At 44.1% G+C, this 19,357-nt stretch overlaps 1 protein-coding gene across 1 annotated transcript in view; it reads right to left on the bottom strand.

Annotated features, from left to right (window-relative positions):
• The window catches only part of LOC147435109 (uncharacterized), a 60,710-nt gene extending 42,836 nt beyond the window's left edge, over positions 1-17,874 (bottom strand). The window contains exons 1-2 of the mRNA XM_086490097.1: positions 17,684-17,874; positions 17,424-17,501 (exon numbers count right to left, since the gene is read on the bottom strand). Of these exons, the coding sequence (XP_086346223.1) occupies positions 17,424-17,501; positions 17,684-17,752 (147 nt within the window). The 5' untranslated portion in view covers positions 17,753-17,874. The remainder of the gene's footprint in view (positions 1-17,423; positions 17,502-17,683) is intronic.
• Positions 17,875-19,357: the final 1,483 nt, after the last annotated feature.

Raw genomic sequence — 19,357 nt, 5'->3', positions numbered from 1 at the left:
TAAGCATATCAAGAAATAACTCCACAATAGCCGACATCTCAGCATCCATGTGAGTCATCTCTGTCATCACCTCTGATGACTCATCCTGCTGTGACTCACTAGAGCTGTCCCGCTCTACCTGTGCATCCGTAGACGCAACCTGCACAACAAGGTCACTGCTCTGCACTCCATGCAAAGCATCCTGCAACCCACAAGCAAAAGAGACTCGCCTGCTCTCTCGCTCTCTACTTGGCTGCATGATCATAGAGACAACACCGTCTCTCCCGTGATCCACATGCAATGGGTAACTTGTACCACTCCTCGCACCTCTCGCAATCACTAGCGAACCCAAATGCATCACAAAATCTCGCTCTCGTAGCGAAATCTGACATCCACAATCTCTAAGCTGACCAATCGAGATCAAACTCACTGTCAAATCTGGTACATAGCGCACATGTCGTAACAAGTAAGATGCACCACTCGGTAATGACACTCACATCTCCTGCACCTGCTATCGCATGCACCGATCCATCGGTTAAACGTACACTGCCAAGCATCCCGCTAGAATAGCTACAAAACCATTCACGATGCGGCGTGACATGAAACATAGCATCTACGTCTAGCAACCACTGCGAAGGGAGTGCACTATCCACATGTATAGCATCTCGTGCATAGCTCGAGGTAAAAGTGACATCCCCGTCACTAGTATACTCCGACACTACATCTGCCTCAACTGTCAAAGCAACTGAGTCCATGGCATCACTACATACATCTCTGAGACTGCCATGTCTCCTACGATGTCGCATACGACGAAAACAGCGCCATCTAACGTGTCCAAAATGACCACAATACCAACATGTCACCTGTCGGCGTACTCGTGAATGTACATGTCTCACACAAGTCCTTGATGACTCAGATCTATCATACATATCATGTAATCTGCACCAAAGTGCTCTCGAAGTAGTCTCATACATAACAAGAGCATATACAGATTCCGCAAGGTGCAAAGAGAGTGTAGATAGTGCCATCTCCTCTAGCTCCTGCCACTGATCGTCAGACAAGCATGAAGGTCTACCTGCATCACCACTCAATGGTCCATGCAACCCTCGCTGTGTCAATGCATCAAGCATACACTCTCTCCATGCTGCAAAGTCTGACCCATCAAACATGCGCATTTTGGAGAGATCATAATCTGAGCGATCACCTGTCTCTGCCATGAGCACAATGTAGCAAACTAGAAAGCAAAATCAATGTCTCAGCACCTACCAACTGTCCAAGAATATGGCAAAGAAACACAATGTAAAACCTGTGAGACACACTCCAAAATAGAGCTCCCGCAATGTCAACCAAATCAGCCCTAAACTGGCTCGAATCGCATCAACAAAAGTCTGCAAATTTGCAAAACAGCCCCAAAATTCAGCTCTTAAACAGCTGCATAAACAAGTCACAAACGTGTCCCATATCAGCCTACAACTGAGCCATACATGGACACCTGCAAAGAGGAAACAATGGCTGAAAATTCAGCGCCCAAATAAGCCCTCAAACCTGCCTGCAAACTTGTAAACCCGTAGTAGCTGAAACCTGCTGAAAAACCTCAAGCCATTAGTGCTCGAATCCGGCTACCTAGCTCATAGCCACACAAGCATACATCACAACATTCACTCTTGTGAGTGTGTCAAGATAACTGTACGCCTGTCAAACCGTGAGCTAATCACCAAGCCCACACTGTGCGGTATCGATGCATACACACGCACAAATCTCCCACCTGCAGAGAACACCGCACGCAAATGCTGAGTGTAACCCGCAATCTCTACCTAGATCGCATAAATGATGCGCATAAAACCTCGGGAAAATTTCGCCAGAGTTTCATCAGTAAAACGGCCACAAAACCAATAACCAAACTGACTGCACGCTCAAAACCATGAGCAACCAAAGCGCATCAAACCGCACTCCAAATGCATGCACCAATCTCCACACTTTGCATACATCATTGCAAACACCTGCAAATCTAGTACACAAATATCTGCTCTACCCGTGACTGCCAAAAAACATGCTCGAGGCATACATTGCCGAGCTCAAAATGCAATCACATTAGTCTCCCTGAGCATCAAACCACATAAGGCATACATTGTATCCTCCCACCTATGAGGAAACTTGCAGCAAATATCACTCTCACATTTGAGAGCAAACCATGTGTGGAATCCTCGACACACAATAAACAACTGGTGCTGCAGAAAATTCAGCGTTCAGAATTTTAAAATTCTGATATGACGAGCGCGTCCAGAGCGTGCCAAAACCCCAAGGTAGACTCCTAGATCGCATGTATCCGAGTCCGAGTGTGAAAGCTATGCCAAAAAACCTCCGTTTCGGCCCAAAAACGCAGCATAAACTGCCAAAAGAGGGCTGAAAAATGCAGCTCCTCAACCGTAGCTCAAATGAAGTTTTTGATAGCTCGAATGGCTTCGAAAGGGGGGTAAAACGCCAGGACACCTACTGGAAACGCTCTCGGAAAGCTGAATTTGCCGATGCCGAAGTCGAAACCCTGTTTGCACTCTTGAAAGTGCGCGCGCGCGGAAGTGATTTCGGGAATGAAACTGGCTCTCCGCTGTCGTCGTGACTGTGCACACACGCGCTCCCTCCGCACCTACGCTCTGATACCAATTGAAGGGGATCGGGGAGCACCACAAACGGAGAGTGAGAGAGAGAAGGAGACACACACACGATGTGGGTGGGGAGACTGTGAAGTGGCAGCTCCCCCTCTACAGTATACTCACTATAAGTATAGGGTAACAGTGGGCAGGCGCCCATGACCTGGGCGACCGGTCAAGGCACATAGGCCTTAACCCCAACATTCTGCCACGTTCCTCAACTGCTCTCGAACTCTCAGGCCTATTGTCGTCTTTATCATTATGTTCTTTATGTGCCTTTTTAGGGCACTTCGCGGAGATATGTCCACGTTCCCCGCATCCAAAGCACTTTCCCTCTCTGATGAAGCGAGCTCTCTCCTCAGGAGTAAGCTTGGGCCATGCATCCTTTTTCTCTGGGTTGCTCTTTTTCTTTCTACTTTCATTCCAGAAGTCTGTTTGGCTCGTTGTGTCATGGCCTCATCTGTGGGGTAGGTCAGACTGCCAGAGTGAATGGCAAAGCCCCGCTTCGCATGACTCATCAACTCCTGAATAGAAGCTGACTTCTATTTCAAGCAGTGATCTCGGATCTCTGTAGGTAGACCCAAGGTAAACCGCTCAATCTGTTCTCTGGACGAGATCTTCTTGAATGAAGAGGCGGGTAGAAAAGAGCTCCAGAATCTTTCACAGTAAGCATTGATTGTATCTTTCTTGGTCATCCGAAGATGGTTCCAAGCACCTCGTACATCTCGTTCATATTCTTGCGTCAACCAAGAAGAAATAAAAAGCTTCTTAAATTTCAGCCATTTAACTGGCGCAGTTTTGTTTAAAAGAAGCGTGGACCACCAAGTACAAGCATTCCCCTTAAGGTAAGAGGCAGCTCTCCGAATCTTGGAGTGCTCTGAATAGCGTCCTCCCGCGAAAGCGATGTCAAACTGCTGTATAAAAGACAAAGCCTTAGAAGCATCTGAGTATCCTGAAAAAGTATCAAACTTGATCGAGTGGCCACCTTCCTTAAACTCTCGGACTTTCTTGCTTTTATCTTCGAGAGAGTCATACTAGTTGGCTTTGTAAAAATTCTTCTTGTTCGCATAGAAGTTTCCATCATCAGAATCTGAGCTATCTGTAGATGAGTCCTCAGTAGAATTGTCAGGCTCTGGGCGAGATTTAGCCTTCTTTGCCTTTTTCTTGCCCTTTCCGAAGCTTTGTTTCTTGCTTCGCTTTTTACCTTTTCTGTCTTCTTCGCTCGAATCTGAAGAGCTAGAAGAACTATCAGAAGAAGAAGAAGAAGAAGAAGAACTGGGTACTCAACACGCTTCTTCTGTTTCTTTGCCTTGTCAAAAGTCGACGGACGACCCAAATATCCCGGGAAGTCGGTGCTTTTCTTCTGCTTTTTGGCTTTCTTTTGGGCGTCAAAAAGCTGAGCAATCCGTGCATCAACCACCTCTTGTAATTCCTTCTCTGAATACTGTTTGTGATCAGAAGGTTTCTTGAGAGCGGGTTTCAGGGGTGGTGTAGTGGTTTTCTGCCACAGTGCATGCACTTCCTGGAAAGAAGTTTCACTCATATATTTTGCCAATTTTGGATCCTTCACAAAACTGAGCATCATCTTTGTTGCATCGCCGATCAATTGACAACGCTTCATCTCTCTTTGCTCCACCTAAGTAGGCCGAGGCGGACTATACTCTTTGCCGGAATCTTCGTTGTGATCCCTGCCCGCATCTCCATATGCAGAGGGAGTCGACTGATCCTTGCGTGAAGCCATAGGTGCCACGGAAAAAAAATTGGGGATCGGATTTCCCGTAGAAGAGATATCAGCCGTGCTCTGATACCACTGTAACAGACTTGGACACTCCAAGTCAAGAATCAATCGCGACAGCACCAAATAACCACTTCAAAACCATTCACAGATCACAACAGATTTGCACTGGCCCGGCGGAGTTCCGTGCCTAGAGATATTGGCCCCAAAGACTGGCGCCCCTTTCGGTATTTCTTTATGTATTAAATCAATGTCAAAGTACAAAGAGCCGTTAGGGTTTCACTCTCAGACTCTGCGTCCAGATGCCCTAAGAAGTGAGCCCTAATCCGCGTATAAAAATATTACAAGAGATGCCCAAAAGCAGAGCCCCAAAAGCTTGAAAGCAAGAGCAGTTTTCTTCTCTCTCTCAATGAGAGCCAGTAAAATAAATCAAATCAACCCTTTCTCTCTCTCCAACTTCTTGCGTAGCCAAAAAGCAGTCAGAATGCGTCGCTCCCTTGCTTTTTCAGCCTCCGTAATTTCCGGGATCTTTCGTACACTGCTGCCACGTGGCACTGGCACCAAAATTTAGGGTTTTCAGTCACTAAGGGTTTCAACCAGCAGTTAGGTTTAGGGTTTACATAAATTAGGGTTTCTATAAAATTAGGGTTTTTGACAAAAATTAGGGTCTACAAGAATTTTAGGGTTTTTGGCAAAAATTAGGGTTTCTACTGTTGGTAGCCACGTCATCACTTTGTGACATTGAGCACAGTTCGGAGCGCTCATCTTGAGCGAAGTTCAAACATTCATTCCGCTGCACCTTACTCGGGTAGAAAAGAGCTCCAGAATCTCTCGCAATAAGCATCCATTGTATCTTTCTTGGTCATCCGAAGATGGTTCCAAGCAGTTCGAATATCACGTTCATACTCTCGAGTCAACCAAGAAAAAATAAAAAGCCTCTTGAATTTCATCCATTTAACTGGCACAGTCTTGCTTAATAGAAGCGTGGACCACCAAGTTCGAGCATTCTCCTTAAAGTAAGAGGCAGCTCTTCAAATCTTAGAGTGCTCTGAGTAACGTCCTCCCGCGAAATCGATGTCAAACTACTGTACAAAAGACAAAGCCTTCGAAGCATCTCTATATCCCGAAAACAAGTCAAATTTAATTGATTGTCCACCTTCCTTAAACTCTCGGACTTTCTTGCTTTTGTCTTCCAGAAAGTCATACTGGTTGGCTTTGTAAAAATTATTCTTCTTTGCATAAAAGTTGCGGTCGTCAGAGTCTTAACTGTCTGTAGACGAGTCCTCTGTAGAACTGTCACTTACTAAGCGAGATTTAAACTTCTTTGCCTTTTTCTTACCCTTTCCGAAGCGTTGTTTCTTGCTTCGCTTTTTCCCTTTGCGGTCTTCTTCGCTCGAGTCAGATGAGTTAGAAGAACTGTCAGAAGAAGAAGAAGAAGAAGAAGAAGAAGAACTGGGTACTTCTTCAAATCGAACACACTTCTTCTGTTTCTTTGCCTTTTCAAATGTCGACTAACGACCAAAATAACCGGGGAAGTCAGTGCCTTTCTTCTGCTTTTTGCCATGCTTTTTAGTTTTGTTCTGCGCATCAAAAAGCTGAGTAATTCATGCATCAACCACCTCTTCTAGTTCCTTCTCTGTATATTTCTTGTGAGCAGAAGGTTTCTTGAGAGCGGGTTTTGGGGGTGGTGTGGTTTTCTGCCACTGCACATGCACTTCCTGAAAAGAAGTCTCGCTCATATATTTTGCAAATTTTGGGTCTTTCGCAAAATTGAGCATCATCTTTGTTGCATCGCCGATCAATTGACGACGCTCTATCTCTCGACGCTCCGCCTGAGTAGGCCGAGGCGGGCCATACTCCTTGCCGGAATCTTCGTTGTGATCCCTTCCCGCATCTCTGGATGCAGAGGGAGTTGACTGATCCTTGCCTGAAGCCATAGGTGCCGCGGAAAAAAAAAATTGGGATCGGATTTCCCATAAAAGAAAATCGGCAGTGCTCTGATACCACTACAACAGACTTGGACACTCCAAGTCAAGAACCTACCACGACAGCACCAAATAACCACTTCAAAACAGTTCACAATTCACAATTGATTCGACACTGGCCCGACGGAGTTCCGTGCCTAGAGATATTGGCCCCAAAGACTCGCGCCCCTTTCGGTATTTCTTTTTGTATTAATCTGAGTTCAAAGTACAAGAGTGCGGGCAGGCGCTCACACTCAGACTCCGCGTCCAGATGCCTTGAGTTGTGAGAGGCCTGCTCACATATTTAAAGTTACAAGGGTTGCTAAAAGCAGAGCCCCAAAAACTGAAATCAAAAGCTTCATGTAAAAGCTTTTAAAATAAAGCAAAAGTTCTTCCTCTCTCTTTCTTTTGATAAATAAAGTAGAGAGGCTTTCTCTTTCTCTCTCTCTTGCTAAAATAAAGCAAAGAGGGTTCTCTCTCTCATTCTCAACAATTTGCGTAGAAAAAGCAACGCCAAAATGCTGCCCAGTGTTCCGTAAATCACGTTGATGTCCAGCATATCAGGGTTAGGGTTAGGGTTAAGGTCAGGGCAGAATTAGGGTTTTTGATTTTAGGGTTAGGGTTTCAACAAAATTAGGGTTTCTGGTTTTAGGGTTAGGGTTTCAGCAAAATTAGGGTTTCTGACAGCCACGTCATCACTTTGTGACATGTACCTGTAGTGAGAAGAGATATATCTTGTGCACTAGTATTTCTTCACAAGAAGGTTGTTGATAGAGCGTTGTTGCTTGAATGCCTTCAAGAGAAACAACTAGAACTCGAGAGAGATGGAGATAGGAGTAGAGGTAGAAGTAGTAGAAGACATGGAGGTATGGGGCACTAGTATTTCTTCACAAGAAGGTTGTTGATAGAGCGTTGTTGCTTGAGTGCAAACAATTGAAACTCAAGAGAGATGGAGATAGGAGTAGAGGTAGAAGTAGTAGAAGACATGGAGATATGGGGTAGGCTTCGAGATGAAAAACAAAAAATCAACAAATTAACAAGCAAAACACCTTACCTATCAACACCTTCAAGAGTATTTGCCAATTTGATAAAGATGGCAAGAGATAGAGACTTCGGCTGTATTTGCCAATTTGATAAAGATGGCAAGAGATAGAGACTTCAGCAAAATTAGGGTTTCTGACAGCCACGTCATCACTTTGTGACATATACCTGTAGCGAGAAGAGATATATCTTGTGCACTAGTATTTCTTCACAAGAAGGTTGTTGATAGAGCGTTGTTGCTTGAATGCCTTCAAGAGAAACAACTAGAACTCGAGAGAGATGGAGATAGGAGTAGAGGTAGAAGTAGTAGAAGACATGGAGGTATGGGACACTAGTATTTCTTCACAAGAAGGTTGTTGATAGAGCGTTGTTGCTTGAGTGCAAACAATTGAAACTCAAGAGAGATGGAGATAGGAGTAGAGGTAGAAGTAGTAGAAGACATGGAGGTATGGGGTAGGCTTCGAGATGAAAAACAAAAAATCAACAAATTAACAAGCAAAACACCTTACCTATCAACACCTTCGAGAGTATTTGCCAATTTGATAAAGATGGCAAGAGATAGAGACTTCGGCTTTGATTGACTAGAGTTGATGTTTACAATGATGCTTTCAAGTTAGGCTAGCCTTTTTCAAAGGCAAGTGTAGGGCCAAAGGCTAATTTAGCATCAATCCTCTCATTCCCTTTTGAATGGTTTTTAAGGAAGAAGAGGTCCCTTTTTATAGGTGAAGGTAACCGCCAAGGGTTACACAAGAAAGAGAAGAGCCGGTGTAAACAGGAACTAACAAAGTTTGAAATGAGCTATATCCCTGCATGATGTGGGCAGACTGGGGTCCACCATTTTGATCATATCTCCTCAATCGTGGCTCCAAATAAAGAAATAAAAATAGGGGCAAAAAATTCAACTCATGAGCTACAACTCCCATTTTATATACTTTTTCCAATTCGGATTGGAACCACGGTTGAGGAGATATGATCAAAATGGTGGACCTCAATCTGCCCACATCATGCAAAGACAACTCATTTCAAACTTTGTAAGTTTCTGTTCACACTCGTTATTTTCTTTCTTGTGTAACCCTTGGGGGTTCTCTTCACCTATAAAAGGAGACCTCTTCTTCCTTAAAAACCATTCAAGAGAGAGAGAGAGGACTCATGTCAAATTAATCTTTAGCCCTGCACTTGAATTTAAGAAAGGCTAGCTAAACTTGAAAGCATCCTTGTAAACATGAACTCTAATCAATCAAAGCCAAAGTCCTCTCTCTCTTGCCATCTTCATCAAATTGGCAAATACTCTTGAAGGGGTTGATAAGTAAGGTGTTTTTTGCTTTGTTATTTTGTTGATTTTTTGTTTTTCATCTCCAAACCAAACCTATACCTCCATGTCTTCTACTACTTCTACCTCTACTCCTATCTCCATCTCTCTTGTGTTTCAATTGTTTCTCTTGAAGGCACTCAAGCAACAACGCTCTATCAACAACCTTCTTGTGAAGAAATCCTAAACCACGTACATCTCTCCCCACTACAGGTACATCTCTCCCAAAGGTATCCTTATTGCCTACAGGCAAGAGTGGAACTTGGGAGGGAAACTCCTCTTCTCTTCACTTCTCTTACATCTACATTTTGCACATACTAGAATTATCAGATGAATAATCAACATGATGTGAATTTCTATCGCTTCCACTCTGTGCGATCTATTACAATTAACGTATAGATTAACCATAAAATACACTTTCAACAACGTATAGTGTTTCTCTGTGGCGCATAAAGACTCAATGAAATACTTCTTTCATCGGATCCCATCATACTACCCTTTATAGACTAAAAATTTTCTGTCACGTGACACATCCAACCCTATGTGTCCGTGGACAAGCTACAACATGATCAGGGTTCAGTCAGTCCAGTCAGTCTAGATTAGAAGTGATCTGGCACTTTTGTGAGTCTATTCGTAGACCGTGTATGCCCAGTCACTTAGTATAGATGCATATCCTCTGGTTGCACATAGCATGATCATAAGCATTCCCATCAAAATCCATCAGATTCATCAGGGGAATTTTCCAGTGCATTTAGCTTATTTTACCTATTTTTGACATTTTTCACTTATTAATTTAAGTGACTTCCCAACAAAAGTAGATAGGGCAATTTTCCTAAGTTTGTATATAAGCAAACTAGAGTTAGCACTAAATGGCAGAAGAGGCAGCAGGAGCACCTTGCTCAACAGGCAACTTCTCAGCAGAACCCAAGGACTTCTAGCGTTTTTGCTTCACAACAGCTTGGCTAGCGCTTTTGGACAAGACCACCGCAGATCAGCCAGCGTTTTGCTCTTGCAGATCCCTAGCCACAAGACCACAGCAGATCAGCCTAGCGTTTTTGCATTTGCAAAACCACGGCGACATAAACACCAATTTCAGCCCCTAGTGTTTTTGGTTGCAGATCATCCCCGGCGTTTTGCACCTTTACCGCGACGGAAAGTCAGGTACAATTAGCGTTTTCAGTTTTCAGCAGTTAGTACCCGCAGATCAAGTCCCAAACCTCGCAGATCTCACCTTCCCACAGCAGTTCCTCACCGCACGGTCAGTTTCCGCAAGGTTTACAGTTTCAGCCCGGAAAACGCAGATTTCAGCATCTGCGTTTTCAGCTCGTCGTCGTCGCATCGTCGTCATCGACATAGTCATAATTCAGCAGATATAACATTTGCAGATTTCAGCCCAAAGCGTTTTTGGACGGCAGTAGAAAGATTGCAGGTATCAGCCCTTAGGTCAACTTCGTCATCACCGTCGTCATCGTCAACATAGTCTAGACTTGCATCAGTCTCATGCATCACCATTGTACCAGATTGTGCAATCATAAGTAGACCACTCTCGCCGCCCGACGAGAGTGGGACCTTCGGAGGAGGGTTTTACAACGTCTCTGGTGTCGTATCTCTCTTCTCTCTGTCTCTCAGTCTCATACACTTGCACGCACAGTGTCCATTCACTTTGTTTGTGACCATAGCATTCTCTCATTAAGAACGGAAGGCTCTACCTTCCATAAGAACAAAAGGAACCTTGAGCACAGTTCGGAGCACTCATCTTGAGCAAAGCGCAAACATTCATTCCGTTGCACCTAACATTTTCTTTTGACATAAGTGTAGTTATCTTACAATGAACCAAGAGGATTGTACACACAATTAATCCCAATCACTAGACAAAACATATATATATGGTAAGCCTAAAATTATAATTCGAAAGAACAATTCGTACCCTGTTTGGTCGTCAAAGATTGAACGCCATTAACTCATCAATTAACCCTTTCATATTACCCATGATACGATACAACCATAAGCTTGTTCATCTTTGTGTTGTTTTGATATGTTGTTTTGTGTCTTTTCTTTGTGTGTGAGTGTGTTAATAAAAAGAGAAAAACGGTATAACCTTTCTATCACCCAAGTGTGGTAGATTGGTTATGCCATTTCCCTCTTGAATAATAAGTCTTGAGTTCAACTCTCGTCAGATAGATCTTTGAGGTCTCTTGGGATAGTTTTCTACGACGTTAAAATCCTCTTCTTCTCGTGTGTGTGTGTGTGTGTGTGTGTGTGTGTGTGAATAAAAAGAGGAAAACGGTATAACATTTCTATCACCCAAGTGTGGTAGATTGGTTGTCATTTCCCTCTTGAATAACAGGTCTTGATTTCAACTCTCGTCGGATAGATCTTTGAGGTCCCTTGGGATAGTTTCTTACGATGTTAAAATCCTCTTCTTCTCGTAAGTGTGTGTGTGTGTGTGTGTGTGTGTGAGTGTGAGTGTGAGTGTGTGAGTGTATTAATAAAAAGAGGAAAACGGTATAACCTTTCTATCACCCAAGTGTGGTAGATTAGTTATGTCATTTCCCTCTTGAATAGCAGGTCTTGAGTTCAACTCTCGTCAGATAGATCTTTGAGGTCTCTTGGGATAGTTTCCTACAACGTTAAAATCTCCTTCTTCTTCTTCTTCTTCTTCTCTCTCTCTCTCAAGAAAGAAAGAAAGCACATCGCTGATTCTCTACTACTTTGGTCCCTTGTAGGCGCCCAAAAGGTGCCTACGTATAGGCAAGTAAAAGATACAACCGCTTGAAGGCCAAGTTAAGCCGATACTGTTATGAGCGCGTATTGAGCTAGAAGAGAGCAAGAGGGTGCGCTCACAATGTACAAGAACTTGGGACTTGATGATAAGCTTAATACTTTATTACGAGAGCTAGATTCAAGACTTGGATTACATGACTCGAGTACAAGACAAGGCTTGATTGCAAGGACAAGACTTGAACATAAAACAAGAATTAGAAGAGGGCTTTCGTCATAGGAGCCTCACAACTGGTGTTGGCAAGACTGAGGGGCTCGTGGCCCAAGACCCCTATTTATACTAGTGCTTGAGGAGGTTACTTGAGGAGGTTAGAACTTTCTAGGTTCTTCTTGAGGAGGTTAGAATCTTCTAGTACTTTCTTGATCCTTCTAGTTCTTCTAGAACCTTCTGAATCCTTCTTCAACTTTCTAGAGCTTTCCAGAAACTTCTACATTCTTCCGGAATCTTCTCCAAGCTTCTACAAACTTCTTAATCCTTCTAGTTCTTCTAGAACCTCTAGATCCTTCTTCAACTTTCTAGAGCTTTTCAGAAACTTCTAGATTCTTCGCTTCTCGAAACTTCTAGAATCTCCTTGATATTTTTAGAACCTTCTAGAATCTTCTAGATTCTTCTAGTGATGATGTAGGCGATGACATAGGCAATGATGCAGGCAACGACTGACTCACAAGCATCCATGACATTACCCCCTCCTCTAGCGACGAGTTCCACGAGGAGCAGTGGTGTTCCTTGACTGGGGCTTCCATGGATGTTGTTGATGGAACTCTTGTACTTTGAGAGATGCATGCTAAAGATTGTGTGCTGGTTCCCAGGTCCGATCACCGACATCATAGTCTTTCCAATGCACCAAGTACTATAACCTGCCACGCGAAACTCGAGAATCTAGGACTTTCTCGACCTCATATTCGTCATGTCCTTGAATCTCAACAGGAGGAGGTGGTTGTAGGGCTCTTCCTGGGATCTTAGACGTGTGACAAGGTTCTAGGACTGAGACACTAAAAGACCCGATGGATTTTCATGGATGAGGGCAACCGAAGTCGATAGGTGACTGGATTGACTTGACGGATAATTTTGTTTTAAACGGGCCAAGCCTTCGATAATCAAGCTTTTGACAGGGACGAGATGAACGCAGATCACGCCGGAGGAGCCACACTTTATCCCCTTCTTTGTATTTTGGATGCTGCATGCAATGGAGATCTGCACTTTCCTTATACTTGGATTGAGCTTCTTTGATATAAATTGTAAGTTCTTTGTGAATTGCAGATAATTGTTTTGTAAGATGAATAGCAGCTGGATTCTTGACTTGATGGTGTCTGAGGATATCCTGTTTGGGATGTTGACCATAATTAGCAAAGAATGGAGTGTGACGGGTGGAGGCATGAAAACTGGTATTATAGGAGAATCCTGCTAGCGGTAGGAGCTCGATCCAATTGTCCTGTTGATAGTTGATAGTACAACGGAGATACTGTTCCAAAACTTGATTTACTTTCTCCGTTTATCCATCACTTTATGGGTGATTGACTGAGGAGAGGTTGATTTGTACTCCGAGTAGCTTGTATAAGCTTTTCCAAAAGCTAGAGATGAATTGTGGGCCTCAATCAGAAACTATGTCATCCGGTAATCCGTGATAACGATAGATATGTTGTAGAAAGTGTTTGGCAGTACCTTCGCCGGTGATGGTTTTAGTGGTTGGAATGAAGTGTGCCATTTTTGTAAACCGATCCACGACTACTAAAATGGAGTCAAATCCTTGTGACAAGGGTAGCTCTACAATGAAATCCATGGAGATGGATGACCATGGTTTGCTTGGAACGGGCAAGGGATGGAGTAACCCATGAGGACAATGACGAGGGACCTTTGATCTATTGCAAGTGTCACAAGTGCCTACATACTCCTTGACAAGCTTCCACATTTGAGGCCACCAAAAGTCATGGGAGAGAAGCTCAATTGTCTTATTAACCCCAAAATGCCCTGTTGATGGAAGATCATGCCGTTGCTGAAGTACCTCCAAGCGTGTTGGTCCTGGCGGAATATAGAGAAAACCCTTATAGTAAATTAGTCCATCAATTTCTTGAAAGTCCTCGTTAACCTCCTGTCCTTGTAGTTGTTGTCTAATATTCTGAGCAAGTGGGTCTTTGGCAATTTGCGTCTTCACCTTAGAAAGAAAAGTAGAATCTTCAGGAGCTTGGCTCATGGTGGCGTTTAGCTTAAGCTGCTCAGGTTTCAAAATCACTGACTCTTGTTAATCAAATGCTGCGTCGCCTTCTCTAGGTGCAAGGTAGGATCTTCTTGATAAGGCATCTGGCTTACCTTCCATCATCGGCTCCATGATGGCTTGAGGAGATTAAGAGATGGTAGTCTTGCCAAACTGTTATGAGCGCGTATTGAGCTAGGAGAGCAAGAGGATGCGCTCACAATGTACAAGAACTTGGGACTTGATGATAAGCTTAATCTTGATTAGAAGACTCAATACTTCATTAAGAGAGCTAGATTCAAGACTTTGATTACATGATCGAGTACAAGACAAGGCTTGATTGCAAGGACAAGACTTGAACATAAAACAAGAACTAGAAGAGGGCTTTCCTCATAGGAGCCTCACAACTGGTGTTGGCAAGACTGAGGGGCTTGTGGCCGAAGACCCCTATTTATACTAGTGCTTGAGGAGGTTACTTGAGGAGGTTAGAACTTTCTAGGTTCTTCTTGAGGAATTTAGAATCTTCTAGAACCTTCTTGATCTTTCTAGTTCTTCTAGAACCTTCTGAATCCTTCTTCAACTTTCTAGAGCTTTGCAGAAACTTCTAGATTCTTCCGGAATCTTCTCCAAGCTTCTACAAACTTCTTGATTCTTCTAGTTCTTCTAGAACCTTCTAGATCCTTCTTCAACTTTCTAGAGCTTTCCAGAAACTTCTAGATTCTTCTGGAACCTTCTCCAAGCTTCTAGAAACTTCTAGAATCTCCTTGATACTTTTAGAACCTTCTAGAATCTGCTAGATCCTTCTAGAGCCTTCTAGTGATGATGTAGGCAATGACATAGGCAATGATGCAGGCAACGACTGACTCTCAAGCATCCATAACAAATACAACCGCTTGAAGGCCATGTACAAGGCTGCCCAAAGCATAGAACTGTAAAGAGTATTGTAACACTGAAAAAATGAACGATAATGCCTGTAGGTTAACACGGAAAAACCCACGGGAAAACCCCTCCTAGCGAAGGTGAAAGTGCCCTGGAAGCTAGGTGGAGAACCGAGAGGTGTCCATATATGCCTTTGGAAGATAGGCACCTCGTAGCTGTAGAACAAACAATCCTCTAAGTAAGTGACAAGGGGTCAGCTATGCTAGGCAACCAGGAAGAAACTGAACCGGTAGGAAGGAGGATGGGCAAGAAGAAGCACCGGGGACACCTGAGAGAGCTGCCGCAAAACCGCCGCTACTGCAAAGCCAAGCAGACACGCACAACACTCAAAAACACAACAGACAGGCAAGCGCGCACACACACAAGTATAGTTACTTCCCGGCCTGAGCAAAAGAGCTCAAGTATATTGAAAGCCACACCAAGTTGCGCTTTGGGGACTTTATTGTGCGTGGATCATCTTCAGTTGACACCAAAGGATTGAGCGCAGGAGATACACGAAGAACGTCTGATATAGATTAATCTAGCCACTCCGTCCCTAAGCATTCAAATGCAAGTCCTAAACTTAACAAGTGTAAATTACTATCAGAATTTGACAAATATGCTCGATATAAAATTATAGTCTTCAAAAGTTCATAAATTTATCCAAGTTGAAGGCAATCTTGAGAATTGATGACTAGCAGTGCACACAAAAGGTGCTTTCCAACTAGCTTTCATTATAATTGTGCAGCCAGAAGCATCACAGCACACTAACTACTTTCTACCCATGATTAATGACCAGGATGAAAATCAAGTATAATATTGTGGTGTACATGGAAAACGGGACCAAACTAGGCTTGCCCTCAACGAGTGAGGCAGCTCCTTATATTGAGCACTAGAAAGGCTACATGCCAAGAACAGCAGAAGTGTCCTCCCACACTAGGTGGTCGGACACATGACCACACACCACACCTCCCCCCTTAGGGAGAAAAAGATGGACATCTTTTTACAATGTTGGGCTGAGAATGGACTTCACAAGAGAGATCAACTCCGACGCCTCATCTGGGGGGAGTGATCATACAACGACTCAAGGATTAGGGACTAAACTTGGGGACTAGACTCATCATCATGCCAAAATCGTCAAGGCATGGAACTCATACATCTCGCTTGTGCAAACATTAGGTCGCTATCCCAATGAAATGGACAAGACGAGGAAGGACTGAGGCCTGGGGGCGATATTTTTGCGACATACATCCCTTCCCGAAGGAGCTTGGTGTGATGATAATGGTCATTTAACAAAAACTAAATTGCGACATGAACTAAAGATGAAAAGACTATCACTAAACACATAATGAAAGCTTGAGCTTCACGATTGTAGCACTATTTCATGACCAGCAAGACTAGAAGGTTGGGCACCTCTGCAACAAAGTTGCAGCCACTCCCATCTCCTTGAGCATACTGGAAAAGGAACCTTTGAAAACCACTAGTAAGCCAAAAGAACAAAATATCCTGAGAGAATGGGCTGCGTAGAGCTGTAAGCTGATTGTAGGTTGCTGCAAGAAACACTCATGAAAATCCAAATGCATTAACCAGTCGGCCCCTACTTTGTTGGCATTGTATGTAGATAGAATTGCATGGGAAGCTTCAATAGCACTTTCCAGAAATTTGTATAGCTGGACAAAATTCGACCTTTGATTGTGTCTTCTTAGCACCCAATGTGAGACCCGATTGCGTAGGGCGCTTTTTGAGTTTCTATTCACTCTTTTTGGGCTTCTAGCAACCCTGTATAGAAGGCTCGTCACTACCATATGAGTGCGGCTCGGCAGTCCTCACAACCCTGTCCACCACAGGATTAGTCGTAGTGTTTTTTGCCTTCTTCTTCTTGTCGCCTTTCTTGGTTGCAGCAGGTTTAGCGGCTTTGGGTGCTGCCTTCTTGGGCGACTTCGCAGACTTGGGCCTCTTCGGTGCCGCCTTCTTCAAACCCAACTTCTTGGGGGTTGCCTTCTTCACTTCTGGTGAGAGCTTATAGGACTCCTTGACTTTCAGGTAGCCTCGATGTACTTGCTAATGGCGATCAGGCATGAGCCTGTTCTCTCCTTCAATGCCAGAATAGCTTCGTTGATAGGATGAAGCGACTCCGTCTTGGGCTTCTTGGCAGCAGGAGGCTTGGCCTTCTTAGGACTAGAGCTAAGGAGTACTGGAATCGCAGGTTTATGCGCGGCGACCTTCAAGGGCCTATGAGAGTCTGGTTTGCAGGGTAGCGGATGCAACTGGAGAAATTACATGAGGAAAGTTGTAGGCAGCGATAGCCTCTCTCTCTCTCTCTCTCTCTCTCTCTCTCTCTCTCTCTCCAGTGTCAAGCAGGATTTCCATCGCTGTCGTAGGTATTCCCCAAGAAAATCAAGAAAAGGGTTTCTAACTAACCCTTGCCCGTCATCTCCACCAATGTGGTGTACATGGAAAACGGGACCAAACTAGGCTTGCCCTCAACGAGTGAGGCAGCTCCTTATATTGAGCACTGGAAAGGCTACATGCCAAGAACACCAGAAGTGTCCTCCCACACTAGGTGGTCGGACACACGACCACACACCACACATGGAAAACTGGACCAAACTAGGCTTGCCCTCAACGAGTGAGGCAGCTCCTTATATTGAGCACTGGAAAGGCTACATGCCAAGAACAGCAGAAGTGTCCTCCCACACTAGGTGGTCGGACACACGACCACACACCAGAATATTAAGAACACTTCAAACTTCGATTATATAAACAAGCCAATCCTGGCCATCGTTTCCAAGATAACATGACCAAAAACTGCCAAACTATAAAACTTAAATTGAAATATATCTCAGAGAGGCATACCAATGCAAGGCGTAAGTAATTTGTCCTAATTATATCCTCCTTTGCGTAGTAATCTACCTCCAGCACTTTGTAGTAGTCCTGATAACAAAACGCATGTCATCGACACGAAACAGAAACCGCCAACAAGCACACCCACATACACGTACACATATATGTCAAGTGAACAAGGTCTCTGCTCCTCCACAAGCACAGCGCTTGGCAGATTCAAGTTTGTGTGTGTGTTGTGTGTGTGTGTGTGGAGAGAGAGAGAGAGAGAGAACCTTGTGAAAGTCAGGAAGCGAGTCGACACCAGGCGGGTAATTGAAATGCCCCGCACTCTGCGAGCCCATTTACTAATACGTTGTGCAGCAGCGGAGTGGCAGAGAGAGAGAGAGAGAGAGAGAAGCTCTACCGACGCAAATTTCGAAATTTCGCAGGCTAAAAATCGTTGGAGCAGTGTTCTGGAAAAATCTATTTTGCAAGCATACACAATTACTCTCAAATAAAGTTTTTCTTTCAGAAATTGAACTATTTGCAATTATTTTAACACAATTTTCCTCAATATATAGGAATTTTCCCCTTCCTCTTCCTCTCAGTCGACATTTTTGAATTTCACAGGACACGATTTTAAGCGGAGACAAGTATTGTGGTGTGTGGGTCTTGTAGGTGTGTCCGACCCACCTAGTGTGAGAGGACACTAGTAGGTTCTTGGCATATGTAACCAACTCTCTTCTCCCTATAAAAGAGGCTGCCGACTCGTAGAGAGGCAAGCTAGTTTGGAGCACATCTCTCTCTCTCTCTCTCTCTCTCTCTCTCTCTCTCTCTCTCTCTCTAGCCTCACGTGACGTGTACGTCACATTGGTGGAGGCGGTGGGCAGTTAGGAGCTTCTTGATTTTCTTGCTTCATTGAGCCATGGTGCTCTGTTTGGATCCCGGCTAGCAAGAGTACCCAATCAACTTGCTATCTCTGCTTTCATTAGCTTCATAGCAAGGCTCTCGTATTGTCCAGCGTCGCTTATCTCCACCAATAGAATTTGGGTGCCCCTCATGGGCCTTTCTCTTGCAGCCACATAAGCTTTTTGCCTGTCTGTTTTCAGCCACCTATGGGCCTTGCATGCCTGCGCAAGAGGAGGCTGTTGTATGAGAGGGGATCCTGAACATTATCGCCATCAGCGACACTATGGATTACAACACAAAGTCTTCCCGGCAGGAGGCGACGAGGTGAATCTAAATCTGCATCAGTGGAGGAGGGTCCACGATCTCGAATTTACAGCAAGAAGATGCTTTCAAAGGACGATCCTACTCATTTCAAGGAATGGCACGGACGAGGTCGCATGGCAGCATCTTGCAGCACACATTAGTCCCTTCTTGTGCGTCTTGCTCAGTTCTCCCAGTATTTGAAACTCCTCATCTTACTGAAGGAAATACATGGCTGAAGGGGGCGGTTCAAGGTGCAGATCAAACCTAAATGGCGTGCCCAGTTTCATGGCGAGGGACTAATCATCAAGCCTTAGTTGCATACCCCTCTTCATGGCGACACCCGAGAATTGTGAAGCTCATCAATACAACAGCTCAACAAAGTTCCCCTGAATTGAAAGGCGTCATGCCTGCCCTCTTTGCAATTTTCTCTAAGTTTAGAGTTTTCTTTTTGGCAAATGGAGTTAGGTGCCCTTTGACAACAATCACATTTACAAGCTACAGGACACACAACCTCTTTCCTTTATTGCTTTGGCCCAACTTTCTCTACATGCAAGATGTCACAGGACATGCAAGATTGCATAACAATCCAAAGAGGAGTTGCTGCAGCTTGCTTGCAGAGGTGCCTTTTTGGTCGATAATGTTAAGTCTTTAGTTAGGAATTTTTCATTAGAACACCATCACACCAAGCTCCTTCGGGAGGGGATGCATGTCGCAAAAATTTCGCACCCAATCCTCAGTCAGTCCTTCCTCGTCTT

The sequence above is a fragment of the Adiantum capillus-veneris genome, chromosome 19, assembly GCF_014529385.1.
Source record: "Adiantum capillus-veneris isolate H3 chromosome 19, ASM1452938v2, whole genome shotgun sequence".
NCBI classification, from domain to species: domain Eukaryota; kingdom Viridiplantae; phylum Streptophyta; class Polypodiopsida; order Polypodiales; family Pteridaceae; genus Adiantum; species Adiantum capillus-veneris.
This window is presented reverse-complemented; position numbering and strand designations above follow the sequence as displayed.